This window comes from Lagenorhynchus albirostris, chromosome 3, assembly GCF_949774975.1.
Source record: "Lagenorhynchus albirostris chromosome 3, mLagAlb1.1, whole genome shotgun sequence".
Lineage (NCBI taxonomy): Eukaryota > Metazoa > Chordata > Mammalia > Artiodactyla > Delphinidae > Lagenorhynchus > Lagenorhynchus albirostris.
In genome coordinates this window covers 4121952-4149873 of record NC_083097.1, presented here as the reverse complement: position 1 = coordinate 4149873, position 27922 = coordinate 4121952, and the positions used below count along the sequence as shown (strand labels likewise).

Genomic DNA, 27922 nt, shown 5'->3' with positions numbered 1-27922 from the left:
GAGGGGGGCTACATGTGTACTGGGGTGGGGGGCATCCGATGACAGTATGTTTTATCTACACGCTTACTCTGCATTCCTAGAATAATACTGAAGAGAGAGGAAAAGTGTTCGTTTGCCATCTGGAAAGTATTTCCTCTTGTTCCACCTTCAGTCCATGGTCCAGGAAGGCGTACAATTAGTGTCTGTGCTTCAAATACTAGAGAGATAAGATAAATGACAGGAAGAGCCACTCCATTTAGATAAACTGAGAAATAGAAAGGAAATAAATAGCCGTGTGATTTATAGTTCACGTTTTAAAAGCAAGCGATAAAAATGCCTGATTCTCCCTCAAATGAGCCGTGGGAGAGCCGCACGCTGCCGTCTGTGAGAGGCCCTCCTCCTTGCAGGGCGCTGGCCTCACTCAGTCCCAGGGGAGCAGCTCTCGAAGTGCTGACGCTCCATTATTTGGCCGTGATGCTCCTGCTGGCCGGGGCCTCGCAGACGTTTTGAGATCCTCCTCCTCCAGCTAGGAGGCTCCTGGACTCCCAGGTCTCTGCCTCGCGGAGATTTACGAGCTGGGACCCCATCGGCGACACCGTGCGTGCGCGCCTTCGACGCGCTGCGCGCACACGTGCTTGGGGAGGGCTCAGGAGGCAAGGGGCTCCCACCAGCGGAGCAGTTTTCCTGTTCTTGTAACTTACAAAGGAGAAAGGCTGTGGATTAGGCTATTTTAAAGTCTCCGCTTCGCGGTCCTTTGGCGAGCCTCCTTCATTTCACGTGGAGCTGGAGACGGCACATTGCACCCTGCTTCATCCTCCCTGCCCCGAGTCAGACGAAGAGGTGGGAGGCTGAGGACTGCAGCCACGCAGTGTGGCCACTGTGGCTTTGTGAGGCCGTGGAGAAGCAGGTGGACACGCGGCTCGAGAGGGTCATGGACGGCCGCCTCGCAGGAGCAGTCTAGTAAGAAAGGCAAGGGTTCTCCTGCTTGGACAAATAAAGCTTGGGTTTGCTGCCCACTTAATCAGGGACAAAAAATCATCGGTATTCTGGGCAAGAGAGAAATGTATCTCACATTTCAGAGGACAACAAAACAACTTTTAAAATTAAGATCTGTTTTCCCAATTCAACTGTTAAAATGATAACCCACAAGGACTGAGGCATATAATACAGGTTCATTCTTCTGTGTTTGTCATTGATCGTTTTGCTTCACAGACTAATAACTAATGTGAATTTGTTTCTCCTTTTGCAGCAAAAAATAAAACAGCCAAGATTTACTGAGTGTTTTAGCACATGTACTGGGCTAAGAGCTTTTACGTGGATTCCCTCAACAAATCCTGACCTTGTGTTGCCCTGATTACGTACAGGTGGGAGTACCAAGGTGGCAGCTCAGCCCACACCTTCGACCAGGTGCGAGCTGGCAGGCATGGGCTATGCTGCTCTAGCCCCTTAGCATGCTAAGTCCACTCCACCAAAGGACTTGGATGCAGAAGAGCTGTGGGCTGGGAACTGGGAAACTTTGTCCCACCCGGACCATAGACACCTGCGGGCTGGCTTGTCATCAGGCTCCTGCAACTGGCTGGGGGTGAAGCAGAAACCCTGCAGCCGCCCCTCTTGTCCTCCTCAGGGGTCTCCCAGCAGGGACGCATGGCATTAGTTTCACTGCCAGGCTTTCTATTGTCTCCCAAAGCTTTCTCTTTCAGAGGAAATATAAATATCAAAAAATATGAGATGTATAAATCAAAGAGCGCAATAAGGTGGGGGCCTCTGGGTTTTCTGGGGTGATTTGGGTGCCCTCGCTGTGTTCTCCACAGGCTGTTCCCATGCACTACTTCCAGTCTCCCTGAGACTGGTCCTGTTGCTCCTGAGCTGTGCCTTTTCTTTGCACACAAAGCTCTTGACAGAGTTTACTTGTAAAATTCTACACCAATGAGTTAAGTACAGAATATAAGATGTAGAAGGATCCAGAGACCTTGTTGGCTCTGGGTCCCTGACAACCAGGAAGACAGGCTGTAGGGGGTGGGGGGGAGGAGGCCAAGGGAGAGAAACAGTGGGCTGAACAGGGGACCTACTGGAAAAACTAGCAGCATACAAATATATATATATACGTTTATAATCTTGCTTAAGGAAACCCAACACCCATTTAAAAATCTTTCTTGGAAGGAGTCCATCAGCATGAAGGAGAAGGAGAGACATAACTATGAAGGTTCCTGGGGAGAAGCAGGACCCTGGTCCAGCGTGAAGGAAGGAAGGCAGAGTGACGGGGGTGTCTCAGGTGGCATTGGTGGGAGGAGGGTGTGGCCATTGCCTCAGCCCATCTCTGAGGTCTGAGGTCCTGGGCCAAGAGTGTGAGCTGGAGAAGAAGAAAGCTGGAGGAGACAGGAGGTGATGTAATATCACTGTCCTGCGAGGGACGAGATGCCCAGGGAAGGGTGAGAAGACTGCCTGCCATCCTGGACGGCCAGGGAAGCCGATGGCCATACATTCAGAGTGAGAGCGTGGGCTTGTGAACTTCTGGCAGCATTAAACTCCCGAGCTCCACAAGCAGCAGAGTGAGTGATGAGAGAGGTGTCGCCGGACTGGCTTTTCTGGGCAAGTGGAGTTGGACAAGGGGATTAAAGCCTGGACACCTGGTGGGACAGGAGGACACCTCGAGCATGGATCTATCTGGGAGCCCAGGAGCTACAAAGACAAAGAGGCCATGGCCAGGGCAGGGTGTTTAGAAACAAGGTCTCACAGGGGCAGCAGGTAGGAAGCAGGAGAGGGCTCAGCTGCCGCAACAGAGACCACGGAAGCACAGCTCAAACATGGTAGGGAGCACTTCCCCTTCACATGGAAGGCTGGGCTGGAGACATGGGGCGGAGCGGGGCAGCTCTGCCCCAGGGAGTCATCAGGGATGCTGTCTTGTGACTCCACATGCTTTGTCGGGGCTGGAGCTGACTAAGGCCAGCTCTGCTACTGCTCAGGAGAGGGGACAGGAGGGGAGGAAGTAGAGCTTCTGCAGGACTCCCTTGAAGGCACCTGCATCTCTTTGGCTCGCATCCCATTGGCTGACGATGATCTAGGAGGGGGATGGGGAACGTCCACCAGGGCGTCCGTGCGTGAGCGTGAGTGTGAGAATGTGTGTGAGCGTGGGTGTGTGAGTGTGTGTGTCTGGAGTTCTATTAACAAAAACAAGAAAGAGGAAATGTGCATGGGGGAGCGCTGTCTGGCAGTCCTTGCTGACGGCAGGAGTGAGAGGCTGGGACAGGACTGGAGAGTCAGGGAGCGTGGTCACTCACGTGGATGCTAATGGCCACAGGTGGCTCTGATGACCGAAAGCGTCTGATGAGACCTCAGTCCCTAAAGCTATGGCTCATCAAGAATAGTACAAGCTCTCTTACTCTTGGGGCAGATCTTGAAGGAGGCTGGCCTAGGGCGGGTACTTTACGTGAGAGACACGTGGAAACATACAAATAAGGCTTATTACAGATTACGAGAGAGTTGACGAAGCAGCGTCTTATTTCTCAATGGCAGCATACAAACAGGACTGGCTGGTCTCACCTACAAGACCCCCCAAGGGAGACTGGGGTCACAGAGCTTCGTACTTAGGGCATACGTCTGTGTGTTTTCTCTTTGTCAACTCACAGCTGAGGAAAACGAGGCATCAGGAGGTGAAGCCACTTTCCCGAGACCATGCCACAGGCCTGGAGTTTTTGCCCTGGCCCATGGGACCCTGGTTCATCCCTGAATTCTACAAGCATTTATTGAGAGACAGGCGCAGCTCTCGTCCCTCGGATACGACAGTGGACAAAACTAACACCTGACCCTGGAGAGATTTTCTGGAATCAATGAGCGTGAAAATTCTGTACCAGCAAACAAGATTTATCTAAACAGACACAAGAGATGATGATGATAGTCATGGATAATGGTTAAGAGTAAGGACAGTTTTGCCCGACCACGTAAGGTATGCTAGAGTTCTATCACTGAAATCCAATAACCAATAATCCAATCCAATAAGTGACCTTTGTGGAAAGTGATATTTCTGGTGCACTTACACGGGACCAGACGCTGGTAGAAGCAGCCTGTCATCTGGGGTAACACTGAACAGACAGCAGCTGGGCATCGCTTAAATGCCTCCCCTAAGGGTTCAGTACAAGGAGGAAGCCGAGGAGAGGGAGGGAGGGGAACCCCCAGCCTTCTCCCCGCACCATGGGGTGGAGGCCGTCCTCGGAGAAGCATCAGTTGCTGGCTACCGTGGCTGCCTCTGCTTCCCCTGCCCCCTCAGGGCCGCCAGCCACTCCTGCATCCTGGGCTGAGTCCTGCACGGTTTGGAGATGCAGAGGGGCCTATTCAGGGTGTCCCAACCACCACTTCTCATCTGAGTTATGGGACGCTTAAAATCACGAAGGTGGAAGCTGAGGAGTGGGTGACTTAGCCCGGGGCTGGGGTCAATGTTCACTTGAGTCCACTGTAATGAGCTTCACCAAAGCCACCTGGGCAGCTTGGACTACAAGGGGATGAGCCACTCACACGACCCCAGGGAGAGATTCCATGCAAGAACTAAACATTCCCAATCAGCCTGAGCTTTAGCATTCCGATGGATTTAGTCCCAAGTCACCAGTAACTTTAGTTTCCCCTGCACATAAAAGTCACACGCACAAACACACCCCTCTTCGTCTAAATTAGTGAGGTTTTTCGGCTTCTCAACACTGTTAACTAGTTGCCTTGAGGCACCCTGGATTCCTCTGACTTAGCAAGAACTCGGTGCACTATGGAAAGAGAAGCCCAGTGCCTGCAGCAGTGCTCTTAACATCCTTCTCCCCAAGGCTCCTTGGAGAGGTATGATCAGAGGTCACAGTGAGGTCCACGCTGTGTTACCTGGAACACAGGTGCAGAGCCGGCTGTCCGGGGAGAAGGGGTCAAGTTGGTGCAACACCTCAGCGGACCCTGGGAGCCCTGGCTGTCTGGCCCCTTGTTTCCTTCGGACGGGAGGTTCATTTTGCAGAAGTGGTGCTGTGCTATGTCTTCTCTTGGTTGGCCAGGGGCTTCATTTCGTAAACCATCCTGGACGGTGTGCACTGGGTGTGTCCCTTCAGGCACAGAAGGAGCCCACAGTGGCTGAGCTTCTGTCTGCCGTCCAGCCCTGCGCAGACCATGGGGGCGCCCGTCTGGCTTCAGGATCGCTGACAGGTGAAGCGAGGACCAGGTTGGGTATCAGTTCCAGGAGCTCCTTTGGTCCCAGAAATACCCCCAGGTGGGCCTCCAATGCCTCGGTGGGTGATGGGCCTCAGGCGCTAAATTCCTTTTGCAAATACTGACTCATCTCTCTCTCTCATTACCAGGCTGTGGGGCGTGGTGGCCGAGGAGTCCGGCTGAGTCGGGCCACTGGCCCTCTGAGGGAGGACACATCTTCCCAAGGAGGCCCCGCGCCCCTCACAGCGGTGGGGGGCAAGGTCCCGGCCTCTCAGATGCTGGTCTGTGTCCTCCATCTCTACCCTAAGTGAGGGACCAGGGACCCACAGACTCAGAGAGAAGGGAGACAGTGCCTCCCTCCCTCTTGGGTTTTACTGTCTCTGGGGGAGGCATCCGGCTGTCTGCTTTGAGGCTCAGCTCAAGCAGAGCCATCTCCTGTGCGTCTTTAAAATCAAGACGTATGAGATCACACGTGTTGTGGCGGGTACCTCCGCTATCTGAAGGGTCTAGCGGGCCTTTCATCCCATAAATACGTTACTCAGATGATTTCCACAGCCCCTCCGTGAAGATGAAGCAAGTGAGAAGCAGACAGACTACGGACAAGCCCAGGGAGTGACGGCTGAGGAGGGCAGGACAGGACCACGGCTGCCTCCCAGGGGTCCTTCCCAGCCCCCGTGTCAGGGAACCTGAGCTTTCTTCAGAAACGTGGAGGGGCGGCAGTACTGGGGACAGGTGAGTAGGATGACAGAGCCCTGCTTTCCGTGGCCCGTCCCACAAGTGTGCAGCGTCCGCATTCCCTCTACAGCCTGGACAGGCCTCGCCAGCAGGTTCTTCTAACAGGTTTCACTCAGTAAGAAAAGGAAACGCCAGCGAAGGGGATAGAGGCTGCGAGGGAAAGCGTTCCTATGTCCACAGCACACCATCCCTCCCACAGCCTGCGCTGAGTAAGACAGAACAAGCGCCGTCTACCACGAGACCTTCGCTCCCACTGACAAGGCCTTGCAGGCTGTTTCCAGCCCCGGCGCCCTTTATTTGGCTCACCTGTGCAGGCAGTTCTGGTTCCTTTTGCCTCTGCTGTCACGGATTATGTGGCAGTGGTTGGCAGTTCTATTCCACAGGAGCACCAAGGCCTCAGCATTATATCTGCAAAACCCTGCTACCCATTCAGAGGAACATGACAGTTCTTACCTGGGGGGACAGGCGGACACTTTGCAAGGCACGACCCCTGTGACAGGCCGGGTGTCGGGGCTGCAGAATGATGCGTTCACCGGGAACCTCAGGTCTCTGTAGCAGCCTGCTCTCGTGGTCATCTGCCCTGTGAGAGAGTGGGGTGCACAGTGAAGTCTCACAAACATGCCCTGTGGTAAAAGGCAGACGAAGAGCTCAGGAAATCTCTTGAAGAAAATCTTTACTGTATTGGCACGTCTTTGCATTAATGGCCTTGGGCTGACTACTAATACTCTACTTTTCTGGCCTGTCTTGGTGATTTCTATCAGTGAATTGCATCAATTCTAAGATGGCTTGTATTTTCCCCCTACATTTCAACATCTTGTAACGTGTGTCTTGCTATGGGTGCCAACATATATTTGACAAAACAATCTTTTGGTTCTTTTCTATTGTTTCCAGAATTGGAAACACCAGCCATTTTTTCAAAACAAACCCATATTAAGTACACTCACTTGTGCTTCTAAGTGAGAGGGCACAACAGGAAACGATCGGTAATAAACCGGAAAGAAATACAGACAACAAAGTGATAAGCGCTTCCCCACCAGAGAATTCACAGAGCAAAATACCTCCAGGGTTGCAGCTGGATGGTGACCTTTTCACAATCATGGCTTGGATGTTGCCTCAAAGGAGGTCAACGGAAATGAAAGTTGGTCTGATTCTCAGCTCCATTTATATCCCCAGGGCTACTCAGGCTTTCTGAGCATCTCTCAATATGTTCGATATTTCAATTCATTAAATTTACTAAAAAAGGTACCAGTGGGGCTTCCCTGGCAGTCCAGTGGTTAAGATTCTGCCCTTCCAATGCAAGGGGTGCAGGTTTGTTCCCTGGTTGGGGAACTAAGATCCCACGTGCCATAGGGCATGGCCAAAAAATAAATAATTTTTTAAAAAGGAACCATTACTTACAGTAGGGTACCTAGACTAGTCAAAATCACAGAGACAGAAAGTAGAAGGGTGGTTGCCAGGGGATGGGGGATGATGGGGTGGGGAGGTGTCTCATAGGCAGAGTTTCAGTTTGGGAAGATGGAAAAGATCTGGAGATGGACGGTGGTGACATTTGCACAATATGAATGTGCTTAATACCACTGAACCATGCATTCAAAAGTGGTTAAAATGGTACATTTTATATCATATATATCATATATTTTACCACAATACAAAAGGACTGTAAATAGATATATATCTTGAAGGATGAAGTTAAGGAGTTCATTCAGTGAAAAGGAACAAAAAAAAAAGAAAGAAAAAGAACCAAACCAGTGTTGATTTTAAAAATTAACACAATTAATATTAAGATTTATAATGATTTTTATTGTGGTGCTTGGAAAATGGATGGAGTCCTCCTGTCCGTGAGGCCCATCTGTTTTACTTCCTCTGCAGTCAAGGCTGCACTGCTCAGAATGACCTGCATCCAACTTGGTCCCCACAGGCAGATGACCAGAGGTGTCTCATAAAGGAAGGGACCCAAGACATGGTTTCAGAGGACCAAAGCCACAGGCTGGCAACTCCAGGCTCAACAGCATCTAATGCTCGATTCTCTATGAAACCGAGTCCCTTACTTGAAGAACACTAAAAGTCTCGAAGATATACGTGGAAACAAGTTTGACATTTGGCTTTGCTTTGTCAAAAGGAATAAGGCAAGTCGATGGGGCAAGTTCCCTTCTCTAGAGAATCAGTTTCCTTGATCAGTAGAGGGAAAAGAGCCCTCCTGTTTCCCAAGCACAGATCTCATGCGTCTGAGCCCCAGACCACTTCCTGCCTTGGGTATGGCCCTGTCGGTGCTGATGGAGGACAATCAGAGGTGACACAGGACCCTTGTGGTTTTGTGCGATTATTCAGCTCTCTGCCAACGTGACCCAATCATATTTTAACCAAGTTAAACAGTTTTTATTTGATGCACCCCAGTGTGGATTTCACAACTGTATCTTCCTGATTTTAATGGTCTCTCATCAGGAACAGTATATTTATAAAAGTGACTTTGATAAAGGTCATGGAATATTTCTGCAGAAATCTAAGAAAATTTACTTAAACATGTTGAGAATCTTGAAAGTGAGTATTTCTATGAAAGAACAAGATTTAAGTCACATACAGCAAGTGTCCCGGAGCAGTAACGGGAAGAAGGTCAAGGTGAACCTCAGTCCCACGAGGCAGAAGAATGATAATAAAAAAAGAATATTTCCAGGCTCTGCTAAGACCGAAGCCGTGGCATTTGTTCTAATATATAGATTTAGTAAAATCAAAGATGGGCTTGGTGACCTGTGTAGCAAGGCCATGGAGCCCTCGTGGCCACAGCTCTCCTGGGGACGGGGGGAACCAAGAGGCACGTCAGGCAACGCAACCCACTGACACCTGCTGGGCTTCACTGTGGAAGGAAGCACATATCGGAAATCCATCTCTTTCAGTGTCCTTGATGTGGTACCAAGCCAGCTGTGTGCCCTGTCACTACGTCACACACAGAATAGACGCAAACACGCAGTGATGGGCACTGGAGGAGGGTCCCTCACGTCTTACACTCCAAGCCTTGCACAGGTTCGCCCTCGTCCACTTTCCTGGAGGTGCTTTCCTGGGCATCACCCTGACTGCACGTGGCGATGGATTACTGACCCGCCCCCGTCTCCTGCCCTGCACCCGCTCTTAGCCCCCATGTCCCCAGGCTGCCTCCTGGACTCACAGACCTGGCCGTCTAACAGATGCACAAATACATAAACATCCATTTCAAAGCAGGCTTCCTCCAGCCCTGCCTGTCCGGGGTTCTGTGGTCTCTGTGTGGTCAAGGGATCAGTCTTGTAGTCCCCTGCCCCCCACGCCCATGCCTTACTCCAGGCATTCCTCCTTCAGGTCCAGCTGTTGGACTCATACCACGGATACTTCCTTCACACACGCGCACACACACACACAGACACACACGCTCATGCCACTCCCAGGTTAAAAGTCTGTTTTTCTCTTTTTAAGCTGGAGACTTCCCAGCCTTGTCCTCCAGCTCTGCTGCATCTCTCTCATGCCGACATCCCCCCTGGTCCTCTGACTCCCAGCTGTCTCTCTGCCTGGAATACGGTCCTCCGCTGCCACCCCTGACACACCTGGCAGAAGTCTTCTTATCCCTTTAAGTCAGACCCACATCCCCCTGCCTCTGAACTCCCGTGCTCCCTGACTTGAGAGCACATCTGAATTCTCTGGTAGTTTAAACACAGAATCCTGGCCACCTCAGAGCCTTGGACTCAGCAGGCGTGGGGTGGGGGCTGTGGGTTTACGTTTCTAACCGACGCCCGGGTGCTGCTGGCACTGCTGCCCTGCGGACCACACTTTGAGAACCGCGCTTTACGCAATACCCAAGGCCACCACTTTTATGTCTCAGGTTACAGAGCTGTGATATACAGGTAGTAAAAAATAAATACCTGGTCTTTGTCCCTGGCTCCTGGCACACAGCTCCTAGAACCTTTGGAGTGTCTGAGCCGGCGGGTGGCGGGGTCCCTTCACAGCTTATGGACGGGGCTGGACCCCAGAAGCATCAAGGCATGATTAGAGGGTTTCAGCCCAATCCTGGGCCTCTGGGGAGGGGAAAGGGGCTGGAAATTTAGTCCAGTTACCAATGACCAATGATTTAATCAATGCTGTGTAATGAAATCTCCATGGAAACCCCTAAACAACGTGTTCAGAGAGCTTCCAGGAGGATGGCAAACCCTGGCTTCATGGGGTCCGGAACCCTTCCCGACCTCTCTCTGTGTACCTCTTCATCTCGCCGTTCCCTGGTGTCTTTTACAATAAACCAGTGACAGTAAGCAAGTAAAGTGCCTTCCTTAGGTCTGTGAGCTGGTGTAGCAAATTATTGAACCTGAAACCGGGGGGGTGGGTAGGAGAGTGTAGAACCCACAGCCTTGTAGCCAAGTCAGACAGAAGTGTGGGTGCCCTGGCATGCAAATGGCATCTGAAGTGGGAGCAGTGCTGTGGGACTGAGCCCTTCACCTGTGGGGTCTGATGGTGACTCTAGGTAGTTAGTACCGGAGTTAGATTAATGCAGGACACCCTGTTGGAAGCTGGAAAATCCGGCAATGCTGGTTGGTGTGGACAAAACCCACACATTTGGTGTCCGGAGTGTTGTGAGTAAAGACAGTTCCTGCCAGGCTAGCCCAGGTTTGTGCTCATTTGTCCTAGAAAAATGGTAAGCAACCCTTTTGCCTCTCAGTAGCATCCAGGTTTGGGTAAGACATTATATGGTGAACCTAATGTCAAAGTTCAGTGGGCATATATGTGTCATCCCTTAGATCAAATTTCCTGAGAGCGGAGAGTCCAGCCTGCCTGGATTGATCTGCTCCCACACTTATTAGGCAGTTTTTCAGCCATCGGCCAATTTCATTATATTCAGTAACTTCTAAGCCCCGGCAAGTTAATACAGTCAGCTCTCCTGGTCCAAGGGTTCCGAGTCTGCTGATTCAACCAACTACAGATGGAAAAAAATCAGAAAAACAATCCCAGAAATTTCTAAAAAAACAAACTTGAATTTGCCTTGTGCCAGCAACCATTTACCTAGCATTTACCAAGTATTTACAACTATTTAGGTAGCATTGACTTTCTATTAGGTATTATAAGCCACCTAGAGATGATTTAAAGTGTGTGGGGGGATGTGCATAGGTTATTTGCAAATACCACCTCATTTTATATAAGGGACTTGAGCATATGCAGATTTTGGTATCCATGCGGGTTCCTGGAACCAACAGGGAAGGATGACTGTAGTGAGTTAATAATACTTGGCAAAAAGAATCATCCAAATAAGGGTATATTCTCTTCTTTGTACAGTACTTAGGATGAACTAGGCACAGTGTTGATGACTGACCCATGTATCAATGCAGAGACGAAATCTGAATCAATGTTTTATGAGTCTACCTTTCCACTTGCTAACAGGGAATAAGAGACTATTAAATTAAAAAAAAGAAACACATGTCATTTTAAAGCTGTTCTGTAGGGAATCTTGTGAACTCCATTAAATTAAATCCTGCGAACTCCTTGAAATTAAGCCAGATAATCTTAATGACCCAATTTACATGAGGACCTACTGAACAAGAGTACCATTTTCTAAAACTGCTGGTTGTCAGTTCTAATAGTAGAGAAGGAAAATTAATCTTTTCTCTCCACTTATATGATAATTTAAAAGTCAATTTTTTTTTAAATTCTTTAACCAAACTCTTCTGGCTTTTTAGGTGTGACTCTATGAATAATGTCTTCAGTTTGGTTTCCAGTTTTGAGATTGAAGACTTGTGAAATTCAATGCTTATGCTCAAGTCTTAACAAAGAATCAGGCCTTAATGATCACTGATGGTCCTGAGTGAGGTACAGGCTCTCGATCAAGCAAATAGGAAATTGTTTTTCTTTGAAATAGAAACATAACTTTACTTTATTAATGTATTCATTTTTCTTTCTTAGGGGAGACATTTGTTTGACCTTGGTGTCAGCCAAGTCCCAAACTTTTACAGGTTAATCGGATAAGAGGGAAATCTAGATCTAGTCATTCATGGAATAATTTAGTAACAATGTGATAGAAAAAATATAACCCAAAGAAAAACACTGAATTTGTCCAATGCATGTCCAAGTTCTGACTCTGCCAGTTAATTTTTTTTTTTTTTTTTTTTTTTGTGGTACTCAGGCCTCTCACTGTTGTGGCCTCTCCCGTTGTGGAGCACAGGCTCTGGACGCGCAGGCTCAGCGGCCATGGCTCACAGGCCCAACCGCTCCGCGGCATGTGGGATCTTCCCAGACCGGGGCACGAACCCGTGTCCCCTGTATCAGCAGGCGGACTCTCAACCACTGCGCCACCAGGGAAGCCCTGTCAGTTAATTCTTTTAGCTGGTGACATTGGAGACCTTTCATTTTTCTTAGTGGGACACTACTGACATTTTAGGTGCCAATATTACTTGTGCAGCACGGTTGTCATATCATAAGACTTTTAGCACCTCTGGATCTGCCCACTAGATGCTGAAAGCAACCCACCCCCACTCATCATGGCAACTAAAATGCCTGCGCACATTTCCAAATGCTCCTTCTGAAAGACAGTACAATCTTCAGTGGAGGACACTGATGGGCCACAAGCAGATAAGGAAGAAAGGGAAAATGTAGAGTGTTGCCTGGAAATTTTAAGCAATTAGTGGAAGTAGGACAAAACAGGAGAGTGGTCATCAGGTTCACAGCAAAATTCATTTAAGAAAATGACAATGACAAAAATGCTATAAAACAGAATTTACGGTGTGTAACTAAAAGTAAGATTCAGAGGTTATTTTCATGGCCTTAAATACCTTATATTGATAAAAATAGGTATGAATGGAAATAAATGAAGCCAATACTTAATTACAGCGTTAGAAGAAAGGATAGATCAAGGAAGCAGAAAGAAGGAACTGATATAGATTGGAACAAAAGTCAGTATATTAGAAAATGAACAGACATCAATATATTTGGATGCAGACAAAAATGTGAAGCAGAAGTTAATATGTTAGGGGAGAGAAAATGGTGAATCCAGGAGCTGATGTTTTGGGGGAGGGGGCCACCCTCAAGCATAACAACCTACAACCCAGCTCACTCCTCTCTTTCCTGCTCTTCCCTCAATTACAGGGGCTCCATGTCAGCACTGCAGTCTTTACATCTCTTGTCTATGAGGCTGTCGGGGAGATCCCACCAATGAGAAGTACGAGCACAGGATGTGGACAGAGCCACAGCATCATGTCCCTGGCAGAGAGGATACACACTGGCTTTGGCAGATGTGAGGTCTGCAGTAGTCTCCAGACATTTTCCTGGGAAGCACCTGCTCCAATGCTGGCTTAACTCTAATCCTTACCAGGAATTTCTGGAATGTTCCACACCTTCCACCTCTTTAATAGCCAGAGCAACTGAGAGCTACATGGGTCTGTCTCTGACCTTTACTCCTCCAACTTCTCCAGCTACTCTGGAAGTACATGATCCTTTATATTAAAAACCTTCCTGCTTGAAATGCCTAGTGTGTTTTCTGCTTTCCTGGCTAAACTGTCACTGACATAGTAACTTAATGAAGAAAATAAACAATAAGCACACATACACAAAATAAGAAATGAGAGACTTCCCTGGTGGCACAGTGGTTAATAGTCTGCCTGCCAATGCAGGGGAAGTGGGTTCAATCCCTTGTCCGGGAAGATCCCACATTCCACTGAGCAACTAAACCCTTGCACCACAACTACTGAGCCTATGCTCTAGAGCCCACGAGCCCAAACTACTGAGCCCGTGTGCCACAATTACTGAAGCCCACACGCCTAGAGCCCGGTCTCCACAACAAGAGAAGCCACTGCAATGAGAAGCCTGTGCACCACAACGAAGAGTAGCCCCCGCTCGCCGCAACTAGAGAAAGCCCATGCACAGCAACAAAGACCCAACACAGCCAAAAATACATACATACATACATACATAAATAAAATGCAATTGGTTTGGTGCTGACAATGTTCCAGTTCTATATATGGGTAGTGGTTGCACAGATATTCTTACTTTCAAAAAGTAATCTATAGTCTTCAAAAAAATTAATAAGAAAATATGATTAAATATTCTGATAATACTAAAGTTTTAATGCATAGAATGTGAAATTCATGAGTATTTATTGTAAACCCTTCAACACATAGTACTTGACACACAAAATGAAGAGGTACACAATAAACACTGGTTGAATTAGTGAAGGTAAACTATTGGCTACTAGACTCTCACACTTTAAATGATGACATCTTACTTAAAACTGTAGTATAGAACCACACACAGAAAGGTCATTTTTAAATTTATATAAGAATAATACTCTTTATTTTCAAAGAAAAAAGAGTCATTCAGGTCCCTTACATTCAAAAGAAAAAAAGAAAAAGGAATGGGAAGGCTAGAAGGGGGAGCTCTCATGCCCTACCACTTGATGTCAACTGCATTATCGACAAGAAGAGAGGTACCTTGCATCTCCAACAGGAAGAAGGTTATTACTTTACTACAAGCAGAAGGAAGGAAGAACTTCTCCTTGTCTGGCAACCGTCCAGCCAGTGAGAAACTGCACAGCTCAGCCAATGGAAAGTCTTTATACTTCAAACTCCCAGTTTCCTCCAATGGACTTTTCATTTATAACAACCCATCACAACTTCCTTTTCTCCTCTATAAAAGAATGTTCCTCTCCTTTATTCTCTGGACTTGCCTGTGGTTTGACATAAATTGCATGTCCAGAATTGCAGTTCTTTGCTCTTCCCTGATAAACCCATTTGGCCGGTAAAATAACTAGCTATTTTATTGTTTTAGATCAACAAAAGTATCAATAATGGTTGAATGTATTTGCTCAAGAATGTGAACTCCCATATTAAAAATGAGCTATTGATTTAATACGTAAGGAGGAACTCTCTGCAAAGGAAGGATACAAATGATGTGATAACATGGAAAAGCTTATCATTAACGAACCTCTGAAAGAGAGCACACACATGTAAACCGGAACATAAGGAAGAGATGGGACAGGACTTATTAAAATGTTTGCAGTGACCTTGGGTCAGAGGAAGATTTGTCTTCCTTATTTTTTATGTTTGTGACATTTGTAATGAAAAATAATTCCAACATCTACAGATTTGGGCCTTCATGAAAATGCACATCCCCTCTTTCTGACATCCTGGACAGTCTTTTCTCAAGGACACCGGGCAGTGCAGGATGAGGCAGGAGGGGCCTGACCTCTCAGGTGATGCTCACCTGACCTCATATTGGCCTGCAGCCTGTCTGCCTACCTGCTCGGGCCTCCCCTTCCCCTTCCTGTTCTCTGCCCCCCAGAAAGCTTAGCAACAAAAGCCTAAGAGATGCACCAGGGAGGGAGGAGCTGGGAGCAGGGGAAGCTGACATCCTGGTTTCTGTTTTGATCCACGTGGTAATCGTCGATTGACACAGAAAGTCAAACTGGAAAGCACGTCAGGGGCCCCATAAAGCACACACCCACACAGGCACTGAAGAAGAAGGAAAGGTTCTGGGCCTGTTCACATTCCCTCCTCAGTGGAGGGCGGAGTGGAAGGCAGACTCCACATCAGGGCTCTGCTCCTTGGACTGTGCCCAGACTCTTACACCTGAGCTCTTAGGGAGCATCCCAGGTATCACATGGCCAGGCTGCTTGTAAAGGTTTTGGTTATGCTTTGAGAAACCATTTTTCACAGTTTATCCAGGGCTGCAGAAAATTCCATGAGAACAGAAGGTCTTTGCTTCACTTGAGAATCTGAAAATCTGAACCCACAGTCGTGGCCGAGAACATCTGCATTTCTTTTTTCATACTCCTGATCTTGTTTCTTAATTTCTGTATGGTTCTTATCAGATCATTTCTCCCTTATGAGTTGCCTTATGAGTTGAAATCTCTCTCAAACTCCCGCTTTTCTGTTGTCTATTCATTACCTTGTGCTTACCTATATTTCAACCAACCCATAACCTCACTTGAAGAAAAAATGGTGAACTAAAGATTAAGCAAAAGAAACGGTCCTCATGCTTGTGTGCAACGTCTATGCCGTTGTATCAAAGGGCTTTTCTTAGGTCCTTAGGCAGAGACTTCCGCTCACAATATGCATAGACTCTGTACACTCAAGATCTTGCGTTCAGCATTTACCTGGACCTAAAGTTCTCAGTTCGTGAGTCTGAAAAGGTTACAGGCTGGCATGTTGTCAAGGTCAGATGCTAAGATAGCAGACTGGGTGGAGAAAGGGAGAGTAGGAGCTCCACAGGACAGGTTTCAGAACCAGTGGCCTAACTGTCTGGGGCATTCAGTGGGGGGCCGAGGGCTCTGCAAGGTCAGGGCTGCCCCTGTGGACAGGACCACATGCTGCCTTATCACACGACGTGCTGGACTGAACTCCGCGTGGCGACCTGAGTCCTCCCAAGAAGGGCACGCTCCATCCATGAGGCTGGGGAATCAGAAAGCATTTCACAGGACCATTTCTCTCCATCTCCTTTAAATGCTGCATAGGAGAGTAAACTCATCTGTTATGCTGGAAACTGCAGCTTCCAGGACGTACTTCCTGTACCCTTTGCCCCACTCCTCCTCCTGAGCTGCCCCAAAGTCCTGCCCACTGGCCGTTGTCCCATCATCCTGGTAGGAAAAGGGCAGGTCATGCTTTGTCCACTCACTGTGGCAGCTACCAGCTTGCACACCCCGTGGGCACACAGAGACACACAGAGACATGCTGCATGCCCCTCTCCAAGTGTGTGTGTCCACCACACATGCCTGAACACACCAGTGTGCAAAAACACACAGGACCCTGAAGACAGCAGCACAATCCAAAATAGGGAGGAACGTGTTCATCTCCCCTGCCTGGGGCCACGTGACTAGTATCATTGTGTAATTTCCTCTTGCTTTAAGAGTTTAGTAACCTAAACAGTCCAATTTCTTAAGCAAAGCTATAACACTAATGGAAAAGAATAGAATCTGACATTTACTTGGCCAGACTAAGTGTTAGAGCTTTACAGGTATTCTCTCCCCTAATCCTTAAAGGAATCCTATACGGGTGATTACATTATTATCCTCACTTTATAGATGGGCTTGCTAAGGCGTAAAAGGCTTAAGGAGCTCACGAGTTTTAAAGAGGCTGGGCCAGGACTCGATCCCTGACAGTCTGGCCAAAACCCCACGTTGCACGTTCTAGCCTTGGCATGACAGGTCACCTGCTGGCCTGGCCTTTCTATCTAACATGACATGCACGTGTAGAAATTTTAAGCTTTTGTTTGATTCCTGTTTGAGAAGGAAAGAGATTCATAATATATTCTGTTTCAGAACTCTTCATATACTGGAGGACAATTAACTCTATTTCACTGGGAGCTGAGTAGAAGGCTAGAAGCAAGGGAATTTGAATTCTAGGGAATTTCAATTCACTTTCAGATATGCTCCCTTCTTTACATCCAGGAGCAGAAGGATGAGAAGCCTGAGGGGCAGCCCTGGGGAAGCCACCATGGAGGGGTGACAGCGGGCTGACCCTGCATCGCCATTTCCATCTGTGGCCTTCGCATATTTATAAATGGAAAAGCGGTTGATATCTTGCATTTGTTCATTCAACAAGTATATACTTGATGCCTGGGATGTGCTGGATCCTGAGCACATAGCAGCTAAAGCAAACAGCAAACATCACCAACCAACCAGCACCCTAGACCATCCCATCACGGTCGCAGAATCTAAACCACAGAGAGAATGCAGTGACATGTACACACGTCACCCATGAAGACAAATATCCGGACAGGAAAGTTGAGGGTGGTGCTGCTTTGGGGTGGTGAGGACCACGGCTTGCTGCCTGAGGGCCTCCTGGAGCTGACCATTGGTGAGCAGAGCACAGCAAAGGCACACCAGAGGTGCAGGGAACACTGAACCTACAAAAAGCACTTCCACAGACCCAAGAAAAGTTTAAAACATTGAGAAAGCTTATAAAATTGAAACCAGTGTAGAAAAAAATCAAAACCAAAGAAAGGGGGAAAAATAATCCAGTCATTGCTCAACACGATAGCATGTAGGAATGATGAGACGTGAGGATGCATAATACAAATTCTTTCCTCTGCAGGACACTTTTTCACTTCCATGCAGCGTGCCCAGATCCTGGGCTTTCTGCAGAGACTGACCTGGGAGCCTATAGAAAACAATATCCTTTCAGTCATACTATAGCCATTTACCTCCATTTCTGCATTTTTAAAAGGGGAATTGCATCCGATGTCTCTGCGCATTTTCACCGAGATTAAGTCAAATCGAGAATGAAGAAATAAAGCCAAGGCAGGTTGTTGGTCGGCATCCTTCCTAGCCACAGGCTGGGAGCCTGCAGGCCGGGCTTCTCAGGCTGCAGGCATTCCCTCTCCACATGGACAGGAATAGGTGAATGGATGAAACATTCCATGCCAGGTGCCTACGGGATGGACAAGTGATGCCCAAATTCTGGACTACTAAAGTCGAAATGGCCAGGCTCAACTGCTATTCTCTTAACTGAAGGGGTCCTTAGAGACATTCAGACATCGGAGAGGAGATGGCACACACTGGCATCCACCGTCCCAGGGTGAAGACCCTCAGGCATCAGTGCAGGCCCTGACTAGGTTGGGAGTTAGTTGCCTATGGATACGAGGATGCCGGAAAACACTCCTGGCTCTGCATCTCAGATCAAGTCACAGCATTTTCCAAAAGACAAGATTTTCACAGGGATTTAGCCTGGGGATACTAGACACTGCACTTTGTCCCGCATTGAAATGGTCACGAATCTAAAAGTTCAGCAACGCACCAAGAGATGATGAATTTTGGAGGTCAAATCTGTTTGTAGGTGGTAGGGATGCTCGAGGTTTTAATTTAACATTACTTTCCCCATATAAACAATAGTAAACTCTAAAGGCAAATTTAAATGCTTCTTCCTTTATTTTCAAACATCTGAATATTCTGGGAAAATAAAAATATAGACAGCCATATGCCCAGTGGTATTTAGGGTTTCTGGGCTCTATTTTTACACTAGGTTTTAGATAATTATGTTTTCAGACGAGTTTCATGTGGGTTGGGGGTCTCCTCAGCCACCTGGCTGAGTGTTTACGGAGACACAAGTATCGTTTCTCTGACTGGGGGCACATCTGTAAAGCAATTTCTCAACTGTGCTTCCAATCTCTCAACTATCTGTCATAAAGAAAAATCTCATAGTCCACAGGAATGTTAGAATCAAGCTGGCCAATATTCTAAAATGATCCATGTTAATAGATAAGAGAGAACAAGAGTATAAAATTTGAAAAATACATTAAAAAAGAGAGAATAATCCTTTAACTGGGGAAAGACCAAAGCTGAACCCTAGCCATGGAAGGTGGTGAGTTTAACGAGCAATTTGATGAAGCTCTACCTTTATCTTTTTACAGAAACCAGCTCTTGCCAGATCTTTGGAAATCATTTTAAAATCTTCACATTTTGCCAAAATATCTGGACGAGGAGTATTCAGTCTAAAAGACTGTGATTATATCAAAGAATATCTAAGTTTTCAGTAATTCTAACAATAGAATGAGTTCCAGCTGTTGACAAAATCCTTATCATTTTTTTAATAAAGGAAAAGAAACCCATCATTTAAGCAAAACTACAGAGAAAACTGGAAAATATTCCATAAACGAAGCATGTGTTTCCACGAGACGCATGCATCATCTCTGTGGTGAGCGCTAGATATAGTACAGACATGAATGCCTGCACATTGAAGGACCTTGACAGTGGAAGAAGGAAGATAACTCCAGGAAAGCAGAGAGGGTGAACTCTTGGGAGCTGCTGCTAGAGTCTAAATGATGCCCAGGTGCGCTTAAGTGACAGCGTTCCTGGTATGATGGCGCCCTAACGGGCACCAGAGCTTGGAGGGTGGTGATGATGGCCATTTACGGATGGCCCGTGACATCCTTGTGTCTGTTCCGCTTAACAAGAAGCTGGCCCGATATCTGATTTTCCTGACCACACTGACCTGTGTGAAATGACAGCAGGACATGCCCTTCATTTTGCTATAGGCAGGTGTTACCCGTCTTTAAGGTTCCAAGTTTGGTTAATGAGGAGGGGGCAGCAGGACTTGAAACCCACATGTGCACCTCCTTCCCCCTGCAGGAGGATGGTGGAAGGGGGAGCCATCCGTGACCACGTGACCACCACAGGAGCCTGAGAGGGGCTGGGCCTAGGATGGGTCCCAGTGCCCCCAGTGAGGGTGTGTGTGCAGGACTGTGGGGCTCTGGGGACAGGGAAGGGTTCCTGCTCCCCAGAAAGAGTGGACGAGATGGACTTCTTCATATTACCCTGAACCTTTGGGGGCTCTTGAAGAAAGGGATGGGGTGGACATCGCACAGGCCTCCTGAGGAAGTTGGTCCCTCTCCAGGAGATGAACTTGTTTTCCTCTCCTCTGCTTTTCTGGGGGGTAAGAGGGCTAAAGTGGGGATGTGTTTTGTAATTTATCCAGGCCTTGGGTAAAGACAGAGAAGTGGTTTCATGAACTTGGCTCAAAAGTGACCCAAGGCAGGGAGGAAAAAGCCAGAGTAATTTCAGTTGATCTCTGAGACCTAGAAGGACAAGCCCAAGCCCTTAGGTAAAGTTTAAAAAAGTAAAATGCACATTTACTCTAACATTCAAAATAGGTAAGGACATTTTGAATATAAGGACGGGGGACGTCTAATTTGAAGTAGTTCCTGTGAAAAAGATGTGATTTTTAGCCAGTGAGATGAGTAATATGAATGACTGATGTTCAAAAGCCATCTCAGCTCTCCACCTCTGGCTACGACATATACTCAAAATGCAGCTAACCCGGCACCCTCTGTGCCACGTTTCTGGGGTCCTCTCTGAGTTCTCATGAATGCCTACATATGACAGTGTATAATCTTGCATGTTACGTATGGGTGTGCGGTAATTCCTCCCTCCAGATTGCATGTTTTGAAGGACAGGGCCGGTCTGTATGATTCCTCATTATAGCCTCAGAACTCAGTGTGGTGCCTTGCACACTTAAGGAAGAATGTAAGTACTCAACGCCTTGGGTGAGCTGTACAGAGGTACCATGTTTCAATTAGCCTTAATGCTAATAAGTCACTAAAGACTTTTCCTATAAAGTAACAATTACATTGGTGTTTCATCATCCACTTCAGAAACAGAGAGAATTAGCAAAGGTCTCTACATTTTCCCCATGTGGCTTAAAGAAGTTTGAGGTTCAGACTGACACCCACAAATGTTTGCTGACTGAACAGTGAATGGATGAATGAATGGTTTCATATCAACAAAATGAGGGCAAGGTTGCTAATACTTAATTTTATTCCATTTTATTTTTTATTCCATTTTCTAAACCTAACTACTAAGCTAATTAAAGTTGAAGCCCTAAAAATATCTGTAGATGGTGAAGAGAACATTACTGGGAAAGCATGAAAGAGCCTGGTTTACAAGCCAGTTTTAAGATTTGTCTGAGGAACTCTAATTGTGAAACAGATGAATAGTTCCATCTGAAAGATGATAATCCCCAGACATTGCACGATGCATATCAGATAAATTCAACATAACTATAAGCCACGTCTGAACAAGCCTTTTCATGAGTAAGTAAATCAGAGGTTTGAAATTTGTTACTATTTGAAATGCATTGAACCGATTAAATCACAGAAGTAGATTTTTAAAAATTGCAGCATATGTAACTTTGAGAAATTTCTGATGCCTTTACACTGTCAACAAGAGTCTGGTGAAGTCATCACCATGTCTAAAAGCCCTTATCTTAGAGTAGGACATAATCGGCTAAGCTGGTTCCTATCCCCCCAAATACTCTTGGTTTAGCATCTCATTGTATGAGTCCTTGCACATCACCAATGCCCCAATGAGAGTCCGGTCGAGGCACGACTAAGCAGGATAACCGAAATAAAATCCCATGGTTATGTCATAAAAGTGAGTGGAAAGGGAAAAAAAAAAAAGAGCAGAGGAAGCTGTCAGAAAAGAAGATGAGAGGCACTGTCAGGAAATCTTATTTTCTATAGAGAGACAGGCCCATTAGAACAGATAAGGAAATGGGATTATCCTTCCTTTACTGATGCCAGGTAATGTTTCTGGAATGAAACAAGAGGTGGGGGATTTCCCAGGTATCTTCTCCCAGTTCATTAATTCCCCAACTGGTTCCTTTAAAGAACCCCTTGTAGACATTAAGGTCACAAGAAGATAGCTAAGTAAAAGGTGCTTCAAAGGTTCCAAATCCAGGTTATTGGGAGGTCTATGCAAGTGGAAATCTTCCAAATATAAAACATGCAGATAAAATGAAGCCAAGACCTGAACCCGATTTGGCTGCCTCTAGCCTCCATGGACTCTTTCGACTTTTAAGCCCTGTTGAGGGTTTCCACAAAGCCATGTAAGTGACAAGACATAGCAGCTGCTCAGTTAACTACAGTGATGTGTTTCTAATTTTCCTCCTTTTTGTACAGAAAGTAAGATGATCCCTGGGGACACAAGAGAGGAAAGAGAGAGAGAAGGGAGGGTGAGGTTGTGCTTTTGTCCTTTTAGGAAAATATGGGAGGGTCCACTTCAATTCAAGCCCATGGGATTTCACAAGTGCTCACATGTGGCCTGGGAGGGGATGCTTTGATTAGGTGCTGAGTCCTGGGAGCGTTATGGCATGGGCGTTACCACCGGAGGACTGAATGGAAGAGCCGCAGCCTACACAAGGTGATAAAGGATGGGTGTCCCACAGTCCTTCTTGCTGTTGAATTGAGAAACCTTGATTTTCCATGAATTTTTTTTTCCATGAATTTTCAAAATTAAAAACAAACACCCATTTGCTGACTCTATAACACACTTCTTTAGGCAAATGATTAGGGAATGGGTTTGGGGTTGATTTCCTCTAGAAACCTCAATGTAAAAATTAGTCCTTAGATGAAATTAGGAGATTTGCTAGTATGCTGACCATCCACTCGGTGTTTTTCAGGCTGCTGAGATGGGTAATTTGGTCGGTGCTGAGGAAACTGAGCATCCCTCTGCATGCCTGACTCTCAAAGGGAAGATGTGAGGGAAACTGTCCTAATGAAATACTCTCACGGGCCAGACATCTTTACAGGTGCTGCCACGTGGTTCATTACACTCCTTTCACCACATGAACATTGTCATGTCCTTACACAAATAGAGGGCTTTCTGATTTAATTATTATTTTAATCAAACACTGTTAGATAATCCTAAATAGGGGCAGATAAAATCAAGCATCCCCAATATGGGCAAGAGAGTCGTAGGGGATGGTTATAAGAAAGAGGGAAGGGAAACAAGTCGGTTAACTTTCCCAGGTCACACACAGAGGTGCCCAGAGTATGGCTCTGTTCTACTTTTTTTCTGAATGGAGTAAAACAGCAGCTCCTGTGGGTCCATCACCAGTGTAGGACATCCCATTTTTCTCTAGTTGCCTTTAGAGCCATTTGCTGCTAGCCTGCTGTACAGAAGGGGGTTCTATTTCACCTTAGAAAGCTCTTAATGTCAGAATTTAAATATGATTTAAATATTTTATTCTTAGTTTATAATGAGAAGAATTCATATATATTAAGTATCTAGTGTTAACGTTTCGGACTTATTTTTTGGTTAATCATTCAGTTTTCCTTTATTTTCTTCATCTCATTTATTTAGAGCACCTATAAAGAAGGCATGAGTTTACTTTTATTTTTTCCTTATTCATTATATTCTAAATTTGTACTATTCTCATTTGTGTACCATTATACTTAAATATATAGTACTGTCTGGATTAATTACTTAATTATTAAAAACTGGAATGCACAAAGCTGAAATCCATTTGTCCGAATGGAAACTTGTCTGTTTTTTAAAAATCAGAGAGGACTTAATATTTTGTTTCTAAGTTTGCACGTATTTATTCTCCACCCTTTACCAGTTAGTGCATACTGGCTCTAAGCTAAAAATGTCCCTCTAGTGAACTAGCTTTATCAATTAATCATGGGCTTAAAATTCTTATGGTATTAAGGTGATAAACCCATCTATCATCATGTGAAATTCTTCTTTTGACATGTTGTTTCTTGTCATTTTCACAGCAACTTTCATAAAATTCTTACACTTTCTGAGTGAATTTAAGTATATGACTTTACAGCAAAATTTTTTCCAGTAAATTTTTTGAACAAGACCATTTGATAAAAACCTCACTCTGTATCACTATAGTTTCCATGCAAGTTTCTATTTCTCATCATAAATATGAAATGTATAATAATTTGAGTGAATTCCATTTTAATAGTCTCAAATAAGATTACCCTTTCAAAAATCTTAAATTAGATGAAAAGCAGAAACCAATTCACTAAACCTTAAGGCCACACGCTGACATAGATGAATTAGAGAAAACAGCTCAAGTCTTCAAGTAACACTCAGCAGCACTGCTCTCTACTCTGCCTCTAGAAAGGTTAGTACCTCCCTCAGGCAGAAGCCCTGGTCTCCTAATCAGGACATGATGAGGACCAGGGCAGCGTGATGAGGATGAGGGCAGTGTGATGAGGACCAGGGCAGTGTGATGAGGACCAGGGCAGGGTGATGAGGACCAGGGCAGAGTGATGAGGACCAGGGCAGAGTGATGAGGACCAGGGCAGAGTGATGAGGACCAGGGCAGTGTGATGAGGACCAGGGCAGTGTGATGAGGACCAGGGCAGTGTGCCCCATGGTCCTAAGGCACCCGGCACCTCTGTGCCTATCACCAGGACAGCCGTGGGAAGTGACCTACCCCCTCCACATGAGACGGAGCACTCGGAGCGGATGGTGGCCCACGTGTAGCTGGGCTGGGTGCTGAGCTTCTTCTCACCCCCCAACCGTGGCACAGAATATTCCCAGGCAACGCCCAGGTTCCTTCCCTGAAACAGAAGCTATAAAAAAAAAAAAGGGAAAAAGATAATGAGTTAAATTAGAACCAATAAATAGAAGCTAATTTGTTTTAAACTACTTGAAACACCAGACATATCCATCAGAAGATGATTACAGTAATAAACACTGTCCATCCTCCAAATTTTACATTAACTTTCTAAACAGGAATTAAACTAGACACAAGCACATCTATAAAATATATAGACATTTGACTCTTTTGCCTTACATTTAGTGTTTCTTCCACAGCCTTTACCACCTAACAAGAGCATTTGGTTCTTTCCCTCCATGTTACCGTGGGAGCCCCCCAATGCTCTCCATCTGAGCAAATCAGAAAATGATACCTAAAAAGCACCTTCACAATTCCTAGTGAGTTCCAAACCACCAAGAACAGGTGAATGGATCTCATCCATGCAGGATGAAGGCTAACTCTGAGTACTTCCTCCTGTGATGGGATGCAGAGGACTTTTGCCTACTGGCATGTACTGTATGGCTCCAGGAGAAAAACATCTTACTAGTAAAGATCTCTCAGCTTGGGCACACCTGTGAGCAATGCTCAGCACATGGAATTGCATTTGGACTCTTCATCTCCTAGCTGGAAACTCGACCACATGGACCACTTACTTTTTCCTTTATAAAGGTATCGATCCCTTGACCTGGGTGAGAGGCTTTTCTGGAAACCTCACCATTAGTCTGTTAATAGAAATCCCATCTCTGAAGTTTGGAGTCTCACTGGTCCCTGATGGGAGGTTCCAGTGGATGAAGTCACTGAAGCTTCCCTAAACTCCCTGGCCCCACAGTTCCCTCCCTGACAACATAGCTCGAGTCTAGTTGGAGAAGATGCTTCAGGACAGGTATGAGCCCTGGACAGGTGGCCTCAATGTATGACCATTGAGCCACTCTGTCGCCTGACATCCTGAGCCTCTTGCATAGGAAACAGGTGCCCAACAAGCCTCAACTACCTTCAACCCTGACCGATCTCTCTTTCCTCATGGGTATTAAAGCTAAAAGCCTGAGATGGGGGGAGAGAAATAACCAAGGCAGAAATTCACAGTGAACATGTTTATAAAGGGGCGGAGGAAGCAGCTCCGGGTCAGGAGGGGCGATGGCAGTAGGACGTGTGGAGATGGGGTGTCTCCCAGGAAGATGCAAGGACACCGGGATGGGGCTGCCAGGCCTGGAGAGCAGGTGGAGGGCCTGTGGATGGTTCACACCTGCACCCATAGGTGTGGGCTGAGGGGGCAACTTTTGAACCAGTCTTTTCTTTAAGTGTGCACAGAAATACAAAAAAAAGTAGGGAATTAGCGTGTCCACTGCCTGTTGCCACCACCTGCCCGGTCCCATGAGGACAAATTACATTGTTAGAAGATGCCCGTTTGTATGTCGTGAGCCTCTGCCATCTGGGGTAGAGCACAGAGGGGCTTGCGTAGGGGGTGAGTGTGCAATCCCCTGCCAGGCACTGGGCCCAGGTGGTGGGTTCTCATCTCACTCCCATTTCCACAAAACTCGGCAGAATGCTGGTCCCACCCAAACAGGCACACACAGAGCCACCCACAGTGGCTGCTTCTCAGAGCCACAGAGCTTACAGGAGAGAAGCAGATTTTTGTTAAAATCGACTGATCAAGATGCAAAAATGGGGACTGCATGATATGCGTAATTACAAATCTCATCCCACACCTAGAAATGAAAGGCGATCAAAACAAGTCCACTGGCCCATTTAGTCTATATATTGATTAGTTTTGTTTCTGAGACACTATCTAATTGAAAACAATTTTGTGTGGATGTAATATTTTTCCAGTAGCCTTGAACCTACAAAAACACCCTAAGACCTCAAATTCAAGCCCTGAGACCAAGAGGCTGGAACCTACCTCCACGATCAATGTTTCGTTGGTTGGCCCAGGGGAGGTTAAGCTCTCGGGCTCCCTGTAGGACCGTCTGTAGTCGAAGGCAGTTCCTGAAAACTTGTACCGGCCGGGCCAGTCCACTGTCCAGTGTCCATTCAGGTAGTATTTTTTGAGTGCATTTCGCACAGAAATGTAGGAGGTAGATACGTTCATTTCATAGATGCGAATACTCCGGGCTCCAGAAGGAATGATGACCATCTGGTAATACTCTAGAGCAAAGGAGACAGGAAGGGGGAGGATGGGATGCTTCACTCGGTACTGCCAAGGCAAATCCCTAGGCACCTGCTCTTCTCCATAACCAAACCCTGAGAATCAGAATTTGGAAACTGGAGATCTGTTTTGGCAATCCAGTTGCATGGGTCCTATAAATGAGTTTTTTATTTTTTTAGTTGGAGCAGAGCTATTGTAATATTCACTGTGTCTAAAAACCACTTGAATTCAAATACCCTAGCAACCACTTCCAATCAAAACAGAAGGTTTGAGAAGCAAAGCAGGCAAGGAGTCTATGTAGGGATCTCAGGACTCTGTCTGCACTACACCTCCCATCCTTCCCACCAGGTGGTTCCTTTCGCCCTTTGATCAGCCAGGCAGGCAGCTCCGGTGGGTGGACTCACGGTTGGCACGGTGCTGCTTGGCATAGAGGCCCTTGTGCGTTGTGCAGCTGGAGTTATTTCCCTGGCACACACCACAGGAGTCTTCCACAGCATCGGATCCCAGCACATTGTCACACCCCACTCTCTGTGGGACCCATGAGGTCACGTGTCATTCATGAAAGACAAGACAACAGGGGCAAAGTCACAAACCTTTTCCCGTCGAGTTGAAAGTTTCACCAACACGGGAGAGTTAACAAATATTTATTGGATACCCAGTATGTGCACTGCGAGACTGTCAACTACGCTTCCATCCAAAGGAGGAGACCTTCGCATGGCAAACATACCCTGTCCTCTTTGGCGTTTTTACACGACTGTCCTACACTGAGCCCAGAATTAAACCTATCGGGTTGTCATGCTGGAGACGTGGGTAAATTTCAGACCGATATAAAGCACTTAGCACAAATGACAAGCAATGTGGCCTCACGAGTTTCCACTGGAATTCGCCTTGTGCTTTTTCGAATCGCCTTGTGCAGAGGCAAAGAAGGAACACAGGCCACAGGGCGATTATTCCCAGCAGTAAATTATGTAAAAGGCACATTTGTCTAGAATTTTAGCAGCTGTTTATATATTCTGTGATGCTTGCCAATTTTACATTTCCTAGCAAAGAATATAGGCTAGCTATGTAACAAATCCATTCAGAAATGATGGCTGAACTATAGTCCACAATCCCTTGTTTGAAATCCTAG

The 27922-nt window shown here is 46.5% G+C and overlaps 1 protein-coding gene across 1 annotated transcript in view; it reads right to left on the bottom strand.

Moving 5' to 3' along the window:
- The window catches only part of ADAMTS16 (ADAM metallopeptidase with thrombospondin type 1 motif 16), a 154662-nt gene that overhangs the window by 42671 nt on the left and 84069 nt on the right, over window positions 1-27922 (bottom strand). The window contains exons 15-18 of the mRNA XM_060145959.1: window positions 27198-27321; window positions 26548-26792; window positions 24546-24684; window positions 6340-6466 (exon numbers count right to left, since the gene is read on the bottom strand). Coding sequence (XP_060001942.1) covers window positions 6340-6466; window positions 24546-24684; window positions 26548-26792; window positions 27198-27321 — 635 coding nt within the window. The remainder of the gene's footprint in view (window positions 1-6339; window positions 6467-24545; window positions 24685-26547; window positions 26793-27197; window positions 27322-27922) is intronic.